Raw genomic sequence first — 18,623 nt, forward strand, 5'->3', positions numbered from 1 at the left:
AGGATGACAGAGAGGATGGCAGTAAGGGAGGATGACAGAGAGGTATGGCAGTAAGGGAGGATGACAGAGAGGTATGGCTGTAAGGGAGGATGACAGAGAGGTATGGCTGTAAGGGATGATAACAGAGAGGTATAGCTGTAAGGGAGGATGACAGAGAGGTATAGCTGTAAGGGAAGATGACAGAGAGGTATGGCAGTAAGGGAGGATGACAGAGAGGTTTGGCAGTAAGGGAGGATGACAGAGAGGTATGGCTGTAAGGGAGGATGACAGAGAGGTATGGCAGTAAGGGAGGATGACAGAGAGGTATGGCAGTAAGGGAGGATGACAGAGAGGTATGGCTGTAAGGGAGGATGACAGAGAGGTATGGCAGTAAGGGATGATAACAGAGGGAGGTATAGCTGTAAGGGAGGATGACAGAGAGGTATGGCAGTAAGGGAGGATGACAGAGAGGTATAGCTGTAAGGGAGGATGACAGAGAGGTATGGTAGTAAGGGAGGATGACAGAGAGGTATGGCAGTAAGGGAGGATGACAGAGAGGTATGGCTGTAAGGGAGGATGACAGAGAGGTATGGCTGTAAGAGAGGATGACAGAGAGGTATAGCTGTAAGGGAGGATGACAGAGAGGTATGGCAGTAAGGGAGGATGACAGAGAGGTATGGCTGTAAGGGAGAATGACAGAGAGGTATGGCTGTAAGGGAGGATGACAGATTTATACCTGTAAGGGAGGATGACAGAGAGGTATGGCAGTAAGGGAGGATGACAGAGAGGTATTGATGTAAGGGAGGGTGACAGAGAGGTTTGGCTGTAAGGGAGGATGACAGAGAGGTATAGCTGTAAGGGAGGGTGACAGAGAGGTATGGCAGTAAGGAAGGATGACAGAGTGGTATGGCTGTAAATGAGGATGACAGAGAGCTACAGCAGTAAGGGAGGATGACAGAGAGGTATGGCAGTAAGGGAGGATTACAGAGAGGATTGACAGTAAGGGAGGATAACAGAGAGGTATGGCAGTATGGGAGGATGACAGAGAGGTATGGCAGCATGGGAGGATGATAGAGAGATATGGCAGTAAGGGAGGATGACAGAGAGATATGGCAGTAAGGGAGGATGACAGAGAGGTATGGCAGTAAGGGATGATGATAGAGAGGTATGGCAATATGGGAGGATGATAGAGAGATATGGCAGTAAGGGAGGATTACAAAGAGGTATGGCAGTAACGGTGGATGACAGAGAGGTATGGCAGTAAGGGTGGATGACAGAAAGGTATTGCAGTAAGAAAGATTTGAACAAGACAGACAAGACAGGTGTTTCTGGAGTGTAGTGCTTTCTCTCTCTCGCTCTCTCTTGTTTTCTTTCTCACCCTCTCTCTTTCCCTCTCTTTCTCTGCAGCTGCAGGGCAGTTATAACAAGTCCCTCTATCTGTCAGTCAGTGTCCGTATGTCAGTCTCCTCTGAGACCTGCTACAGCTCCCCACTGAACTATTAGCAGTCAGTGAGAGAGAAAGAGGAGGGGAGAGGGAGAGAGAGGGGGGGTTGGACCAAGGGAGAGAAAGATAGAGCGAGAGGGACTGAGGGGGGTGGACCAAGGGAGAGAAAGAGAGAGCGAGAGGGACCGGGGGAGAGAGAGAGGGAGAGGACGGGGGGACCGAGGACAAAGGAGAGAAAGATAGAGAGAGAGGGACCGAGGGAGAGTTAGAGAGAGAGAGAGAGAGAGAGAGAGAGAGAGAGAGAGAAAGGGGGCGGGTTGGACCAAGGGAGTGAGTGATAGAGCGAGAGGGACCGAGGAAGAGAGAGAGAGGGGCGAGGGTTGGACCAAGGGAGAGAAAGATAGAGAGAGAGGACTGAGGGAGAGAGAGAGAGAGAGAGAGAGATAGAGAGAGAGGAAGAGGGCTGGTTGGACCAAGGGAGAGAAAGATAGAGCGAGAGGGACCGAGGGAGAGAGAGAGAGAGGGACGGGGGGTTGGACAAAGGGAGAGAAAGATAGAGCGAGAGGGACCGAGGGGGGGGTTGGACCAAGGGAGAGAAAGATAGAGAGAGAGGGACCGAGGGAGAGAGAGAGAGAGGGACGGGGGGGTTGGACAAAGGGAGAGAAAGATAGAGCGAGAGGGACCGAGGGAGAGAGAGAGAGGGACGGGGGGTTGGACAAAGGGAGAGAAAGATAGAGAGAGAGGGACAGAGGGAGAGAGAGAGAGAGAGATAGAGAGAGAGGAAGATGGCTGGTTGGACCAAGGGAGAGAAACATAGAGCGAGAGGGACCGAGGGGGGAGAGAGAGAGGGGGAGGTGGACCAAGGGAGAGAAAGAGAGAGCGGGAGGGACCGAGGGAGAGAGAGAGAGGGACGGGGGGGTTGGACAAAGGGAGAGAAAGATAGAGAGAGAGGGACCGAGGGAGAGAGAGTTAGAGAGAGAGAGAGAGAGAGAGAGAGAGAGAGAGAGAGAGAGGGGGCGGGGTTGGACCAAGGGAGTGAGAGATAGAGAGAGAGGGACCGAGGGCGAGAGAGAGAGAGGGGGGTTGGACCAAGGGAGAGAAAGATAGAGAGAGAGGGACCGAGGGAGAGAGAGAGAGAGAGATAGAGAGAGAGGAAGGGGGCGGGTTGGACCAAGGGAGAGAAAGATAGAGCGAGAGGGACCGAGGGCGAGAGAGAGAGAGGGGGGAGGTTGGACCAAGGGAGAGAAAGATAGAGAGAGAGGGACAGAGGGAGAGAGAGTTAGAGGGAGAGATAGAGAGAGAGTAAGGGGCGGGTTGGACCAAGGGAGAGAAAGATATAGTGAGAGGGACCGAGGGGAGAGAGAGAGAGGGGGAGGTTGGACCAAGGGAGAGAAAGATAGAGCGAGAGGGACCGAGGGCGAGAGAGAGAGAGAGGGGGGTTGGACCAAGGGATGATCCTCCATAGAAAGATAGAGTGAGAGAGAGAGGGGGGTTTGGACCAAGGGAGAGAAAGATAGAGCGAGCGGGACCGGGAGAGAGAGAGGGGGGCGGGGGTTGGACCAAGGGAGAGAAAGATAGAGTGAGAGAGACCAAGGGACAGAGAGAGAGAGAGAGAGAGTTGGACAGATTGATCCTCCATAGTGTTTGATGATCCTCCATAGTGTTTGATGATCCCCCCCCATTGTGTTTGATGATCCTCCATAGTGTTAGATGATCCCCCATTGTGTTGATGATCCCCCATAGTGTTAGATGATCCCCCATTGTGTTGATGATCCCCCATTGTGTTAGATGATCCCCCATAAGTGTTAGATGATCCCCCATAGTGTTAGATGATCCCCCATTGTTTTGATGATGCCCCATAGTGTTAGTTGATCCCCATTGTGTTGATGATCCCCCATTGTGTTGATGATCCCCCATTGGGTTGATGATCCCCCATTGTGTTGATGATCCCCCATTGTGTTGATGATCCCCCATTGTGTTGATGATCCCCCATTGTGTTGATGATCCCCCATTTTGTTGATGATCCCCCATTGTGTTGATGAGCCTCAATAGTGTTAGTTGATCCCCTATTGTGTTGATGATCCCCCATAGTGTTAGTTGATCCCCTATTGTGTTGATGATCCTCAATAGTGTTAGTTGATCCCCTATTGTGTTGATGAGCCTCAATAGTGCTTTCAGAGCTCATTCTGAGGTGTGGTGGAGTGTTTCCTGTCTTGTCCCATTCTACACTTATTTTACAAGTGACCTAGCTTTGCACAGTGTGTGTGTGTGTGTGTGTGTGTGTGTGTGTGTGTGTGTGTGTGTGTGTGTGTGTGTGTGTGTGTGTGTGTGTGTGTGTGTGTGTGTGTGTGTGTGTGTGTGTGTGTGTGTGTGTGTGTGTGTGTGTGTGTGTGTGTGTGTGTACGTTCATGCGTGTGTGTGTGATTCATAGAAACATTGCAAACAAACTGTTGTTTTTCATGTGTGGTTAAATGTGTATTGGTATGTAATATGTCATATAAGTGCAGTACCTGTGTTTACCAATCCTATAGAGCAGTCCAGCCGCCTCTCCCCCGCTCCTCAGAGACCCCTCCTCCCCTGCCCACCACCCCCCCTCCTGAGGCTTACTATGAAGAGGCAGTACCTCTCAGCCCTGGCAAGCAGCCAGAGTACATCACCACACGCGGGAGCTCCAGCCCTCCTGACTCCATAGAAGATGGTTACTATGAGGATGCAGACAACAACTCTCCTTCTACCTGCATCAACGGACGACAACGTAAAAACTCCTGTGAGTCAAACGTAGTAGAAAACATATCCTACAGGACCACAACGAGACCAGATTCATAGCTTCTGGTCTGTGTGGTTACAACTCACTCTCCAGGGTGACATTGACATTTTGTTCTTTGTAATAAACATGTGCAGATGTATGTGTGTGTGTGTGTGTGTGTGTGTGTGTGTGTGTGTGTGTGTGTGTGTGTGTGTGTGTGTGTGTGTGTAACAATCGATAGATTGTGTGTGTAACAATCGATAGATTGTGTGTGTGTGTCTTTTCTACAATCGATAGAGAAGTATGTTAACATTTCACTCCTAAAGAGATTTTTAAGAATTGTATTCCTTAACACAGACAACCGTAGTATCTTCTGATTGGTCTCAGTCTAACTGTAGTTTCTTCTGATTGGTCTCAGTCTAACTGTAGTTTCTTCTGATTGGTCTCAGTCTAACTGTAGTATCTTCTGATTGGTCACAGTCTAACTGTAGTTTCTTCTGATTGGTCTCAGTCTAACTGTAGTTTCTTCTGATTGGTCTCAGTCTAACTGTAGTTTCTTCTGATTGGTCACAGTCTAACTGTAGTTTATTCTGATTGGTCTCACTCTAACTGTAGTTTCTTCTGATTGGTCTCAGTTTAACTGTAGTATCTTCTGATTGGTCTCACTCTAACTGTAGTTTCTTCTGATTGGTCTCAGTCTAACTGTAGTTTCTTGGTCTCTCCCTCTCCCCAGACAATGACTCTGATGCTCTGAGTAGTTCCTATGAGTCGTATGAGGAGGATGAAGAGGAAAGGGGAGCAGGACCAGGGTCCAGGCTGACCCACCACTGGCCTAGTGATGAGAGCTCCATGCTCCCTGTCAGAGACTGTAGGATATGTGCCTTCCTGCTGCGAAAGAAACGCTTTGGACAGTGGGCCAAGCAACTGACTGTCATACGGGACAACAGGCTACAGGTACACACACGTAGGCACAGGCAAACACACACACACACACACAACACACACACACACAATCCTTAACCCCTGTGTTCTCTCCTCCAGTGCTATAAGAGCTCTAAGGACGTGTCCCCGTATGTTGACCTGCCCCTGACCCTGTGCACTGTTGTCTACGCCCCTAAAGAGGGACGCAGGAAGAGACATGAGCTGAGGTTCTCTCCACCCAGTGGAGAGGCTCTGGTCCTGGCTGTGCAGAGCCGGGAGCAGGCACACAGGTGGCTCAGGGTGAGGACAACACACACACACACACACACACACACACACACACACACACACACACACACACACACACACACACACACACACACACACACACACACACACACACATACATACACACACCTGTCACACACACACTTTTCCTTTCCCTTTCCACATCCGTGTGTGTGTGTGTGTGTGTGTGTGTGTGTGTGTGTGTGTGTGTGTGTGTGTGTGTGTGTGTGTGTGTGTGTGTGTGTGTGTGTGTGTGTGTTCTCAGGTGGTCCGTAAAGTGAGTCAGGGAAAAGGACCAGAAGAGTCCACTTCTCCCATGATGCCCAGAAAGACTGAGCTGGACAAGGTGTGTGTTACACTAGAGTCAGTGTATGTTACACTAGATTAAGTGTGTGTTTGTGTGTAGATACCCAATAGAATCCACAGCCTAAATACATAAAACATTTACAGAAAAATAACAGAACAACAGAATAATAGCAGAACAACAGAATAATAACAGAACAACAGAATAATAACAGAACAACAGAATAATAGCAGAACAACAGAATAATAGCAGAACAACAGAATAATAACAGAACAACAGAATAATAGCAGAATAACAGAATAATAACAGAACAACAGAACAATAACAGAACAACATAATAATAACAGAACAACAGAATAATAGCAGAACAACAGAATAATAACAGAACAACATAATAATAACAGAACAACAGAATAATAGCAGAATAACAGAATAATAACAGAACAACAGAACAATAACAGAACAACATAATAATAACAGAACAACAGAATAATAACAGAACAACAGAATAATAACAGAACAACAGAATAATAACAGAACAACAGAATAATAACAGAATAGGGGATAGGGTGCCATTTGGGACGTAGCATGGTGGTTGTAAACAATACTGACAGAGTTGACATATCCTTTCAACTGGTTAAAGCTTGTCACTCTGTGCAAAACATTGCTCTCTCTCTCCCTCTCCCCCTCAGCTAGAGAGAGAGGTAAGGGAAAGGGAGGAGCATGGTGGAATTGGCTCAACTGTTGTATGTTTTGTGGTTCCTGATTGAACTGAATATACTGTTATTATTTCCTTCCTCTTTCCTCTCAGAGGCTGTCTGGTGAAAAAACTATGTCAGACAGTGTTGAAGTGGCTACAGGAGAGAATAACAGGGACAACAGAGAGAATGGTGAGAGACTGTTGTGTTGTGTGGTGGGTTCGATTCTCGCTGGGGCCACTGATGGAAAATATTGTTTGCACTCATTGTTGTAAGTCGCTTTGGATGCTAAATGGAATATTCCATTATATTCTTTATTGCTTTGTAGCTTGACCCTCAACATGGAGATTGATTTATAACTATGACCTCTTATTCTGTGTGCGTGTGTATGTGTGTGTGTGTGTGTGTGTGTGTGTGTGTGTGTGTGTGTGTGTGTGTGTGTGTGTGTGTGTGTGTGTGTGTGTGTGTGTGTGTGTGTGTGTGTGTGTGTGCGTGTGTGTGTGTAGGTAAGGTGAAGCGGGGGGCTCTAGCAGCAGGTCGTAAGATAACACGTATCATCAGTTTCTCCAAGAAAAAGCACCTCCTACCTGGCGACGCACGCCCCCCCTCCCCGGATACAGACCCTCGACGAGGTGGGACACCCCCCCCCCCCTCCTCCTCCATCTCACCTCTAACTCCTCCTCTGTCTCACCTCTCACTCCTTCCCTGAACTATTCTATATTTTCTCTCTATTTCATTCCATCTGTGTCTCTCTCTCACCTTGAAACATTTCCACATACAGTACTTACTCACAAAAACAATTGAGCTAAAATAATTAAAAATCACAATAACCTATTGATAACAGCAATGATATTCCAACCATACCTTACAGTGCTCCTCCCCTCCCCCACTCCTCTCCTCTCCTGCCTAGGATACCTGTCTGTGTTGGTGAGCCAGGTATGGAGGGACCAGTGGTGTTGTGTGTATGGGGGTTCTCTCCACTTCCACCCTGACAGAGGAGACCCCCGGCCCTCCCTAGCCCCTCTACCCCTCCATGGGTGTGAGGTGTTTCCAGGACTGGGACCCAAACACCCCTTTGCCCTCAGGATACTGAAGGGGGGCACAGAGGTGGCTGCTTTGGAGGTAAAATACTCTACATGCAATATGGGATACAATTCATGACACCATACATTACAACACAGTACTTCAAGAAGTTTAGCAGATTGGAATACTAAAATACTGGAAAATGTCTGCTGCATGTGCTGGTAATGTCAGATTGTTTGTATAATGAGTCTGTCTAATCTGATACTTTTCTCTCTCTCTCTCTCTCTCTCTCTCTCTCTCTCTCTCTCTCTCTCTGTCTCTGTCTCTGTCTCTGTCTCTCTCTGTCTCGATCTCCCTCCACCTCCTGTAGGCGTGTAGTTCTGATGATTTGGGGCGATGGCTGGGTGTTCTGCTGGTAGAGACAGGTACAGCCTCAGATCCAGAGTCACTACACTACGACTATGTAGACGTGGAAACCATCGCTAACATCAGAGATGCCGCGAGACACTCTTTCCTGTGAGTCAGAGAGAGAGAGAGAGAGAGAGAGAGAGAGAGAGAGAGAGAGAGAGAGAGAGAGAGAGAGAGAGAGAGATGACGTGTTTGTCAAATGTTCGAGTCTCTCACAATCACATTTTGCAATCTCATACTTTTCCTTCTCTCCCTCTCTCTCAGGTGGGCCACATCTTCTAGTAGCACTTCTACTGACTCCAGGACGTACGACGAGGTTCCCCATGAGGGAGTGCAGGTAGGAACACACACATGGATGGACAAGGATTATTCTCAGACAGTAGGGTTGGTAACAGGCTGATTGGCCTTGGTGGGGTGGTGCAGCTGTTGGGACAGTCACTGTCTGGTCCGAATATGAAACCTCTGATCATTCACCCAAACACATCACACTCTGTTACATGCTTTTCAATCGGTGACCTTTATTAGCGAGAGAGAGAAAGAGAGCGAGAGATAGAGGAGAGAGGGAGAGAAAATGAAAGAGAGAGAGAGATACAGACATTGTCATCCTACAAGAAACCTGGTATAGAGGAGATGGACCCACTGGTTGCCCTCTAGGTTACAGAGAGCTGTTAGTCCCATCCACCAAACTACCAGGTGTGAAACAGGGAAGGGACTCAGGGGGTATGCTAATTTGGTATAGAGCAGACCTAACTCACTCTATTAAATTCATCAAAACAGGAACATTCTACATTTGGCTAGACATTCAAAAGGAAATTATCTTAACAAAGACAGATGTCCTCCTGTGTGCTACCTATACCCCCCCACTAGAATCCCCATACTTTAATGAAGACAGCTTCTCCATCCCGGAGGGAGAATCAATCATTTCCAGGCCCAGGGACATGTCTGTGGTGGCCTAAATACCAGAACCGGACAAGAACCTGACACCCTCAGCACACAGGGGGACAAACACCTACCTGAGGTGACAGCTTTCTTTCCCCCATATGCCCCCCAAGCACAACTACAACAACATAACCAACAAAATGGGTCACAACTCATGCAGCTCTGTTATACGCTGGGTGTGTACTTAGTCAATGGTAGACCTCGATGGGACTCCTATGGTAGATACAGCTATAGCTCATCTCTTGGCTGTAGTACTGTAGAATACTTTATCACTGACCTCAACCCAGAGTCTCTCAGAGCGTTCACAGTCTGCCCACTGACACCCCTATCAGACCACAGCAAAATCACAGTCTGCCCACTGACACCCCTATCAGACCACAGCAAAAACACAGTCTGCCCACTGACACCCCTATCAGACCACAGCAAAATCACAGTCTGCCCACTGACACCCCTATCAGACCACAGCAAAATCCAAAGTGGTTCTCAATCAGAGACAGGTGTTTATCGTTGTCTCTGATTGGGAACCATATTTAGGCAGCCATATTCTTTGAGTGTTTCGTGAGTGATTGTCCTTTTGTTTCTTTTCCTGTCCTTATGTCCGTCGTGTACAAGTTAGCACCAGTATAGGCTGTTTCGGTTTTTGTTACCTTTATAGTTTTGTAGTGTTTGTGTTTAGTGTGTTTTTTCATTAAACATGAATCTCAATAGCCACGCCGCATTTTGGTCCGACTCTCCTTCGCAAATAGAAAACCGTTACATTTCCTCAGTGAAAACAATGTACTGAGCAAATGTCAAATTAGCTTCTTACCAAATTATCGTATGACAGACCACGTATTCACCCTACACACCCTAATGGGCAAACAAATAAACAAAGGCAAAGTCTTCTCATGCTATAGTACATTTCAAAAAAGCTTTTAACTCAATTTGGCATGAGGGTCTGCTATACAAATTGCTGGAAAGTGGTGTTGGGGAAAAACATACAACATTATAAATTGTGTGTACACAAACAACAAGCGTGCAGGTAAAAATGTTTTTTAAAAACACACACACACAGGGGTCCTGTGTGGCTCAGTCGGTAGAGCATGGCGCTTGCAACGCCAAGCGTCGTGGGTTCGATTCCCGCTGGGACCACCCATATGTAAAAGTAGTGGCCCCAGCCGACTTGTAAGTCGCTTTGGACAAAAGCGTCTGCTAAATGGGATATATTTTTTAATATATATATTTTTTCTTTCCAAAGGGCCGGGGGGTGAGACAGGGATGCAGCATAAGCCCCACCCTCTTCAACATATATCAATGAATTGGCGAGGGGACTAGAACAGTCTGCAGCACCCGGCCTCACCCTATTAGAATCTGACGTCAAATGTCTACTGTTTGCTGATGATCTGGTGCTTCTGTCACCAACCAAGGAGGGCCTACAGCAGCACCTAGATCTTCTGTACAGATTCTGTCAGACCTGGGCCCTGACAGTAAATCTCAGTAAGACAAAAATAATGGTGTTCCAAAAAAAGGTCCAGTTCCCAGGATCACAAATACAAATTCCATCTAGACACTGTTGCCCTAGAGCACACAAAAAACTATACATACCTTGGCCTAAACATCAGCTCCACAGCTAACGTCCACAAAGCTGTGAACGATCTGAGAGACAAGGCAAGAAGGGCCTTCTATGCCATCAAAAGGAACATAAAGTGCAACATACCAATTAGGATCTGGCTAAAAATACTTGAATCAGTTATAGAACCCATTGCCCTTTATGGTTGTGAGGTCTGGGGTCCACTCACTAACCAAGAATTCACAAAATGGGACAAACACCAAATTGAGACTCTGCATGCAGAATTCTGCGAAAAATATCCCCTGTGTACAATGTAAAACATCAAATAATGGATGCAAAGCAGATTTAGGCCGATACACACTAATTATCCAAATCCAGAAAAGAGCTGTTAAATTCTACAACCACCTAAAAGGAAACGATTCCCAAACCTTCCATAACAAAGCCATCACCTACAGAGAGATGAACCTGGAGAAGAGTCCCCTAAGCAAGCTGCTCCTGGGGCTCTGTTCACAAACACAACCCACAGAGCCCCAGGACAGCAACACAGTTAGACACAGTAAAAAGATAATTACTTGACACGTTGGAAATAATTTACCAAAAAACAGAACAAACTCGAATGCTATTTGGCCCTAAACAGAGAGTACACAGTGGCAGAATACCTAACAACTATGACTGACCCAAACTTAACGAAAGCTTTGACTATGTACAGACTCAGTGAGCATAACCTTGCTATTGAGAAAGGCTGCCGTAGGCAGACATGGCTCTCAAGAGAAGACAGGCTATGTGCACACTGCCCACAAAATGAGGTGGAAACTGAGCTACACTTCCTAACCTCCTGCCAAATGTATGACCATAATTAGAGACACATATTTCCCTCAGATTACACAGATCTACAAAAAAAAAAATCCAATATTGATAAACTCCCATATCTACTGGGTGAAATTCCACAGTGTGACATCACAGCAGCAAGATGTGTTACCTGTTGCCACAAGAAAAGGGCAACCAGTGAAGAACACACACCATTGTAAATACAACCCATATTTATGTTTATTTATTTTCCCTTTTGTACTTTAACTATTTGTACATAGTTACAACACTGTATATAGACATAATATTACATTTGAAATGTGTTTATTCTTTTGGAACTTCTGTGAGTGTAATGTTTACTGTTCATTTTTATTGTTTATTTCACTTTTGTTTATTATCTACTTCACTTGATTTGGCAATGTTAACGTATGTTAAAGACATTAAATTGAATTGATAAATATGGGGGAAAGAGATGGGGGTGAGTCAGGACCAGAGAGCGAGAACAAAGAAACCAGAGACAAAGGAAAGTGTGTGTCTGCGTTTGAGAGAGAGCTTGTAGTAAAGGGTCTTGACCCTTGACCCCATGCTGAGCTCTCTACTACACACACACAGCACAGCCTTGTCTTACATAACAGACCAGTGTTGAACCCCTGTCTCCTGCACACCACCAGACTCTGCTATCCCACTGAGCTAAAGCCTAGGCCTTTTACTGATTTTCTTTGTTGTGATGCCTCTAACCATGGTCCTCCTTTCTCTTCCCTTCATCCTCTCCTCTTCTTCATCTTGTTCTCCTCCCCCATCCCTCTTTCTACAGCCTGGCGAGGATGGGGGACCGAAGCAGAGGTCCAGTTTCACCAGTAGTGACTCCGGTAGGACCAAACCTGGTCTGGCCCTGAAACGCACGGGCTCCAGTAAGACACACACACGTTTATGTATACACACACACACACACACACACACACACACACACACACACACACACACACACATATCCCACTGGGCCCAGACATAATTTCAACTTCTAGTTGGGATTTACATGGTTGTTAACTGACTTGAATTCAATGTGAAATCAATAAAAAATGTCACCAAGTTATTGGATTTAATATTACTAGAAAAATAGATTAAATTCCCTTACGTTGATGACTTTTTGCAAATCCAATCAGTTTTCCACAGTCATTCAATGTCTTCACATTGAATTTCTTTGTTGAATTGAGACCCAGTGGGAAATCTTCTTTCCTTCCCTGTCTTTTACTTCAAAGCCTCCTGCCGTCTGAGTATCTGGAGAACAGATGAGAGGAGAGAATGGAACCTGAGACTTCTGAGACAGCCTCATTAGCTTCGCTGCTGACCTCTCTGTCTCTCGCTAGCTCTCTCTCTTTCTGCCTCTCTATCTCTCTCTCTTTCTCTCTCTGCCTCTCTCTCTCTCGGCCTGTCTGTCTCTCAATTCAATTCAAGGGGCTTTGTTGGCATGGGAAACATATGTTAACATTGCCAAAGCAAGTGAAGATAATATACAGAAGTGAAATAAACAATAAAAATGAACATTACAAATGTTGTATTATGTATAGTGTTGACATGATGTGCAAATGGTTAAAGGACAAAAAGGAAAATAAATAAACATAAATATGGGTTGTATTTACAATGGTGTTTGTTCTTCACTGGTTGCCCTTTTCTTGTGGCAACAGGTCACAAATCTTGCTGTTGTGATGGCACACTGTGGTATTTCACCCAGTAGATATGGAAGTTTATCAAAATCGGGTTTGTTTTCGAATTCCTTGTGTATCTGTGTAATCTGAGGAAAATATGTGTTCTAATATGGTCCTACATTTGGCAGGAGGTTAGGAAGTGTTATGAAGTTTCCACCTCATTTTGTGGGCAGTGAGCACATAGCTTGTCTTGTCTTGAGAGCCAGGTCTGTCTACAGTGGCCTTTCTCAATAGCAAGGCTATGCTCACTGAGTCTGTAAATAGTCAAAGCTTTCCTTCAATTTGGGTCAGTTACAGTGGTCTCTCTCCTACTCTTTATGTGTGAGAGGTAGAGGAAGAGTTACTCACAAAGAGGGAGGGAGGGAGGGAGATAGGAGAGAGAGAGAGAGAGAGAGAGAGAGAGAGAGAGAGAGAGAGAGAGAGAGAGAGAGAGAGAGAGAGAGAGAGAGAGAGAGAGATGAGGTTATGTCTTCTTCCCATAACCTCTCCAGGTCTGACCTTTCACATTTCACCCTCTATGACCCCCCCCCCTCCCCCCCCAGACACCAATCAGTATGGCCTCTATGGAAAAACACGAGCGGAGGAGGACGCTAAACTATTCCTGAGAGAGAAAGAACACCTGGAGAGAGAGAGGGATGGGATACGGACCACTCTGCTGACACTGAGACAAGAGAGGAGAGAGATGAAGGAGAGATTTCAGACTGCTACAGGTAAGAGGGAAAGTGCACCCACATACACACACACCCTTTGGAAACAAAACACGTTTTATAAGGAGGATGGGATCCTCCCAAATCATTTGGGTTCCTGGATCATTTCACAGCATTATACGGCTGCATTGAGACAATGACTTATCAATGACTCAAGCCCAGCTCAGACAATCCCTACCATTGTGTCGCTGAGTTGTCATAATTCTTCAGCAAATGTACATTATCCCAGGGGGATTGGCAGACACAATGTAAGTAACCTAATGTATGTCTCTCTAACTGTGCTGAATGCCTCTGTTGATCTTACAGCTATTGTATAAAGTAAACATGTACCTATGAACCAGTTATACTATGTCCACAGCTCAAACATAAATAACATGATCATGTCTACTTCTGCTAAGCTTCCCAGTTAAGCAATGAAAACAATCAAGCATCTCAGAAAAGTGCTAAAAATAGCACACGCTAACATGTAGCCATGGGGCAGCAGGGTAGCCTAGTGGTTAGAGCATTGGACTAGTAACCGGAAGGTAGCAAGCTCAAACCCCCGAGCTGACAAGGTACAAATCTGTCGTTCTGCCCCTGAACAGGCAGTTAACCCACTGTTCCTAGGCCGTCATTGAAAATAAGATTTTTTTCTTAACTGACTTGCCTAGTTAAATAAAGGTAAAATTAAAAAAATAGGTTAATTAAAATCAATAAATTGCTTTTAACAGATGATATTCATATTCTGACTATCTCTGAAACTCACTTCGATAATTATTTTGATGATACAGTGGTAGCAATACATGGTTATAATACAGAAAAGCCAATGGTGGAGGTGTTGCTGTTTATATTCAGAACCATTCCTGTAAAGCTTAGAGAGGATTTAATATTAAATACTGCTGAAGTAATATGGCTACAGGTCCATTCTTGTGGGAAACTGCTATAGACCACCAAGTGCCAACAGTCAGTATCTGGATAATATGTGTGAGCTACTTGTTAATGTATGTGATCTCAACAGAGAGGTATACTTTCTGGGGGATTTAAATATTGACTGGTTTCCATCAAGCTGCCCACCCAATAGTTTATGGTCTGTGCTGTGAAATGAGGAGCAACCAGATGCTGCTCTTGACACATTAATACAATTTCTTATTTCAGTTTCTAATAAGCATGCAGCCATTAAGAACATTACTTTAAAAATGGTTAAATCCCTCTAGATTGATGAGGAATTGAAAAATTGTATGGTTGAGAGGGATGAGGTATAAGGGCACAAGGCGAGACCCAAATGCATACACAGGAGGCAGATGGTTGAGCTCCGATATTTATTATCATAAAATGGGTAGGCAAAAGGCAGGTTGAGGTCAGGACAGGCAGGGGTTCAGTCATCAGGTCAGAGTCCAAACAGTACAAGGGGATAGGCAGGCTTGTGGTCAGAACAGGCAGAGGGGTCAAGCAGGCCGGTTCAGAGTCAGGACAGGCAAAACCAGGAGGGGTAGGAATAAACATAAATAGACTGGGAAAAATAGGAGCTAGGAAAACCGTTGGTTGACTTGGCAAAACAAGACCAACTGGCACAGAGAGACAGGAAACAAGGGGATAAATACACCGGGGATAATAAGCAACACCTGGAGGGGGTGGAGACAATCACAAGGACAGGTGAAACAGATCAGGGTGTGGCATGAGGCAAAAGCAATGGCAAATAAGTCTGGCTGCACAACCGATTGGTAAACGTACTGCAACTTGAGAAATCAATCATGTGACTAAACTGAATAAAAATAAGAAGAAACTATATTATGAAACAAAGATAAATTATATAAAGAATGATAATAAAAAGCCTTGGAGCACCTTAAATTACATTTTGGGCAACAAGACAAACTCAGCTCTGTCATTCATTGAATCAGATGGCTCATTTATTTACCCAAAACCCACTGATATTGCCAATTACTTTCATGATTTTTTCATTGGCAAGATTAGCAAACTTATACATGACATGCCAGAAACAAACGCTGACACTACACATCCAGGTATAACTAATCAAATTAGGAAAGACAAGCATTTTCGTTTTTATTCCATAAAGTGAGTGTGGAAGAGGTAAAAAAAAAGATTGTTGTCTATCAACAATGACAATGTAATTACTTCGCCACCATGGCCTATTTATTTCCTTAACTTACCTCATTTGCACTCACTGTATATAGACTTTTTGTTTTCTTTTGTTCTACTGTATTATTGACTGTATGTTTTGTTTATTCCATGTGTAACTCTGTTGTTGTATGTGTCGAATTGCTACACTTTATCTTGGCCAGGTCGTAGTTGCAAATGAGAACTTGTTCTCAACTAGACTACCTGGTTAAATAAAGGTGAAATAAAATAAATAAAAAACAAGCCACTGGGGTCTGACAACTTGAATGGAAAATTACTGAGGATAATAGTGGACAATATTGCCACTCTTATTTGCCATATCTTCAATCTAAGCCTACTAGAAAGTGTGTGCCCTCAGGCCAGGAGGGAAGCAAAAGTACTTCTGCTACCCAAGTATAGTAAAGCCCCCTTTATTGTCTCAAATAGCCGAGCAATCAGCCTGTTACCAACCCTTTTGTTAAAAAATGTGTTTGAGCAGATACAAAGCTATTTTACTTTGGGGACGCTAATAGGAAATGACATTCAACAAGCACAGCACTTACACAAATGACTGATGATTGGCTGAGAGAAATTGAAGATAAAAAGATTTTGGGAGCTGTTTTGCTAGACTTCAGTACAGCTTTTGACATTATTGATCATAGTCTGCTGGCTTTACACCCCCTGCTATATTGTGGATAAAGAATTACCTGTCTAACAGAACACAGAGGGTGTTCTTTAATGGAAGCCTCTCCAACATATCCCAGGTAGAATCAGGAATTCCCCAGGGCAGCTGTCTAGGCCACTTACTTTTTTCCAACTTTACTAATGACAAGCCAGTAGCTTTGAGTAAAACCAGTGTGTCTATGTATGCGGATGACTCATCACTATACACGTCAGCTACTACAGCAAGTAAAATCACTGCAACACTTAAAAAAGTGCTGCAGTTAGTCCTAAATATTTCAAAAACAAAATGCATTGTATTTTTTAAACCTTTATTTAACTAGGCAAGTCGGTTAAGAACAAATTCTTATTAACATTGACGGCCTAGGAACAATGGGTTAACTACCTTGTTCAGGGGCAGAATGACAGACTTTTACCGTGTCAGCTCGGGGATGCCATCGAGCAACCTTTTGGTTACTGGCCCAATGCTCTAACCACTAGGCTGGAGTGGGTCTAGGGTGTCAGGTAGGGTGGGGGTGATATGATCCTTGACTAGTCTCTCAAAGCACTTCATGATGATGGAAGTGAGTGCAACGGGGCGGTAGTCATTTAGCTCAGTTACCTTAGCTTTCTTGGGAACTGGAACAATGGTGGCCCTCTTGAAGCATGTGGGAACAGCAGACTGGGATAAGGATTGATTGAATATATCTGTAAACACATCAGCCAGCTGGTCTGCGCATGCTCTGAGGAGGCGGCAAAGGATGCTGTCTGGGCCGGCAGCCTTGCGAAGGTTAACACGTTTAAATGTTTTACTCACGTTGGCTGTGGTGAAGGAGAATCTGCAGGTTTTGGTAGCGGGCCGTGTCGGTGGCACTGTATTGTCCTCAAAGTGAGCGACACCATAGTACCTTCCAAACTCATCATTAAGTTTGAGACCCTGGGTCTCGACCCCGCCCTGTGCAACTGGGTCCTGGACTTTCTGACGATCCGCCCCCAAGTGGTGAGGGCAGGAAACGACATCTCCATCCTGCAGTCATGGGTACCTCAGGAGGCTGAAGAAATTGGGCTTGTCATCAAAAAAACACAAACTTTTACAGATGCACAATCGAGTGCATCCTGTCTGGCTGTATCACCGCCTGGTACGGCAACTGCTCCGCCCACAACCGTAGGGCGGAGGGTAGTGCGGTCTGCACAACACATCACCGGGGGCAAACTACCTGCCCTCCAGGACACCTACACTACCCAATGTCACAGGAAGGCCAAAAAGATCATCAAGGACAACAACCACCCGAGCCACTGCCTGTTCACCCTGCTCTCATCCAGAAAGCGAGGTCAGTACAGGTGCATCAAAACTGGGGCCGAGAGACTGAAAAACAGCTTCTATCTCAAGGCCATCAGATTGTTTAACAGCCATCACTAACATTGAGTGGCTGCTACCAACATACTGACTCAAATCTCTAGCCACTTTAATAATAAAAAATGTATGTAATAAATGTATCACTAGTCACTTTAAACTATGCCACTTTATATAATGTTTACATACCCTACATTACTCTTCTCATATGTATATACTGTACTTTATACCATCTACTGCATCTTGCCTATGCCGTTCGGCCATCGCTCATCCATATATTTATATGTACATATTCTTATTCATTCCTTTACACTTGTGTGTATAAGGTAGTAGTTGTGAAATTGTTAGATTACTTGTTAGATATTACTGCATGGTCAGAACTAGAAGCACAAGCATTTCGCTACACTCGCATTAACATCTGCATACCATGTGTATGTGACCAATAACATTTGATTTGATTTGATTTACCTGCCGCCCCAAATTTGAATTTGGGACAAATCATTCACTAAACCCTAAATCTCAGCTAAATCTTGTATTGAATAATATGGAATTTAAGCAAATTGAGGTGACTTAACTGCTCGGAGTAACCCTGGATTGTAAACTGTCATGGTCAAAACATGTTGATACAACAGTAGCTAAGATGGTGAAAAGTCTGTCCATAATAAAGCTCTGCCTTTGTCACACCTGGACTCCTGTTCAGTTGTGTGGTCAGGTGCCGCAGAAGGACCTCTGAAATGTTTTATTGGCTATAAGAGCACGGCTGGCCCTTAAATGTACAGTTGAAGTCGGAAGTTTTACATACATCTTAGCCAAATACATTTCAACTCAGTTTTTCACAATTACTGACATTTAGTCATAGTAAAAGTTCCCTGCCTTAGGTTAGTTAGGATCACCACTTTATTTTAAGAATGTGAAATGTCAGAATAATAGTGTAGAGAATTATTTATTTCAGCTTTTATTTATTTCATCACATTTCAGTGGGTCAGATGTATACAT

General features: G+C 44.8%; 1 protein-coding gene across 1 annotated transcript in view; it reads left to right on the forward strand.

The window, feature by feature from the left end:
- Window positions 1–18,623, forward strand: part of LOC135544951 (actin filament-associated protein 1-like 1) — a 79,362-nt gene that overhangs the window by 57,280 nt on the left and 3,459 nt on the right. Inside the window, 11 exon segments of the mRNA XM_064972639.1 lie at window positions 3,965–4,190; window positions 4,903–5,123; window positions 5,211–5,390; window positions 5,644–5,724; window positions 6,494–6,572; window positions 6,887–7,012; window positions 7,291–7,502; window positions 7,774–7,919; window positions 8,076–8,148; window positions 11,921–12,017; window positions 13,355–13,522. Coding sequence (XP_064828711.1) covers window positions 3,965–4,190; window positions 4,903–5,123; window positions 5,211–5,390; window positions 5,644–5,724; window positions 6,494–6,572; window positions 6,887–7,012; window positions 7,291–7,502; window positions 7,774–7,919; window positions 8,076–8,148; window positions 11,921–12,017; window positions 13,355–13,522 — 1,609 coding nt within the window.

The sequence above is a fragment of the Oncorhynchus masou genome, chromosome 9 (assembly GCF_036934945.1).
Source record: "Oncorhynchus masou masou isolate Uvic2021 chromosome 9, UVic_Omas_1.1, whole genome shotgun sequence".
In the NCBI taxonomy this organism is placed as follows: Eukaryota; Metazoa; Chordata; class Actinopteri; order Salmoniformes; family Salmonidae; genus Oncorhynchus; species Oncorhynchus masou.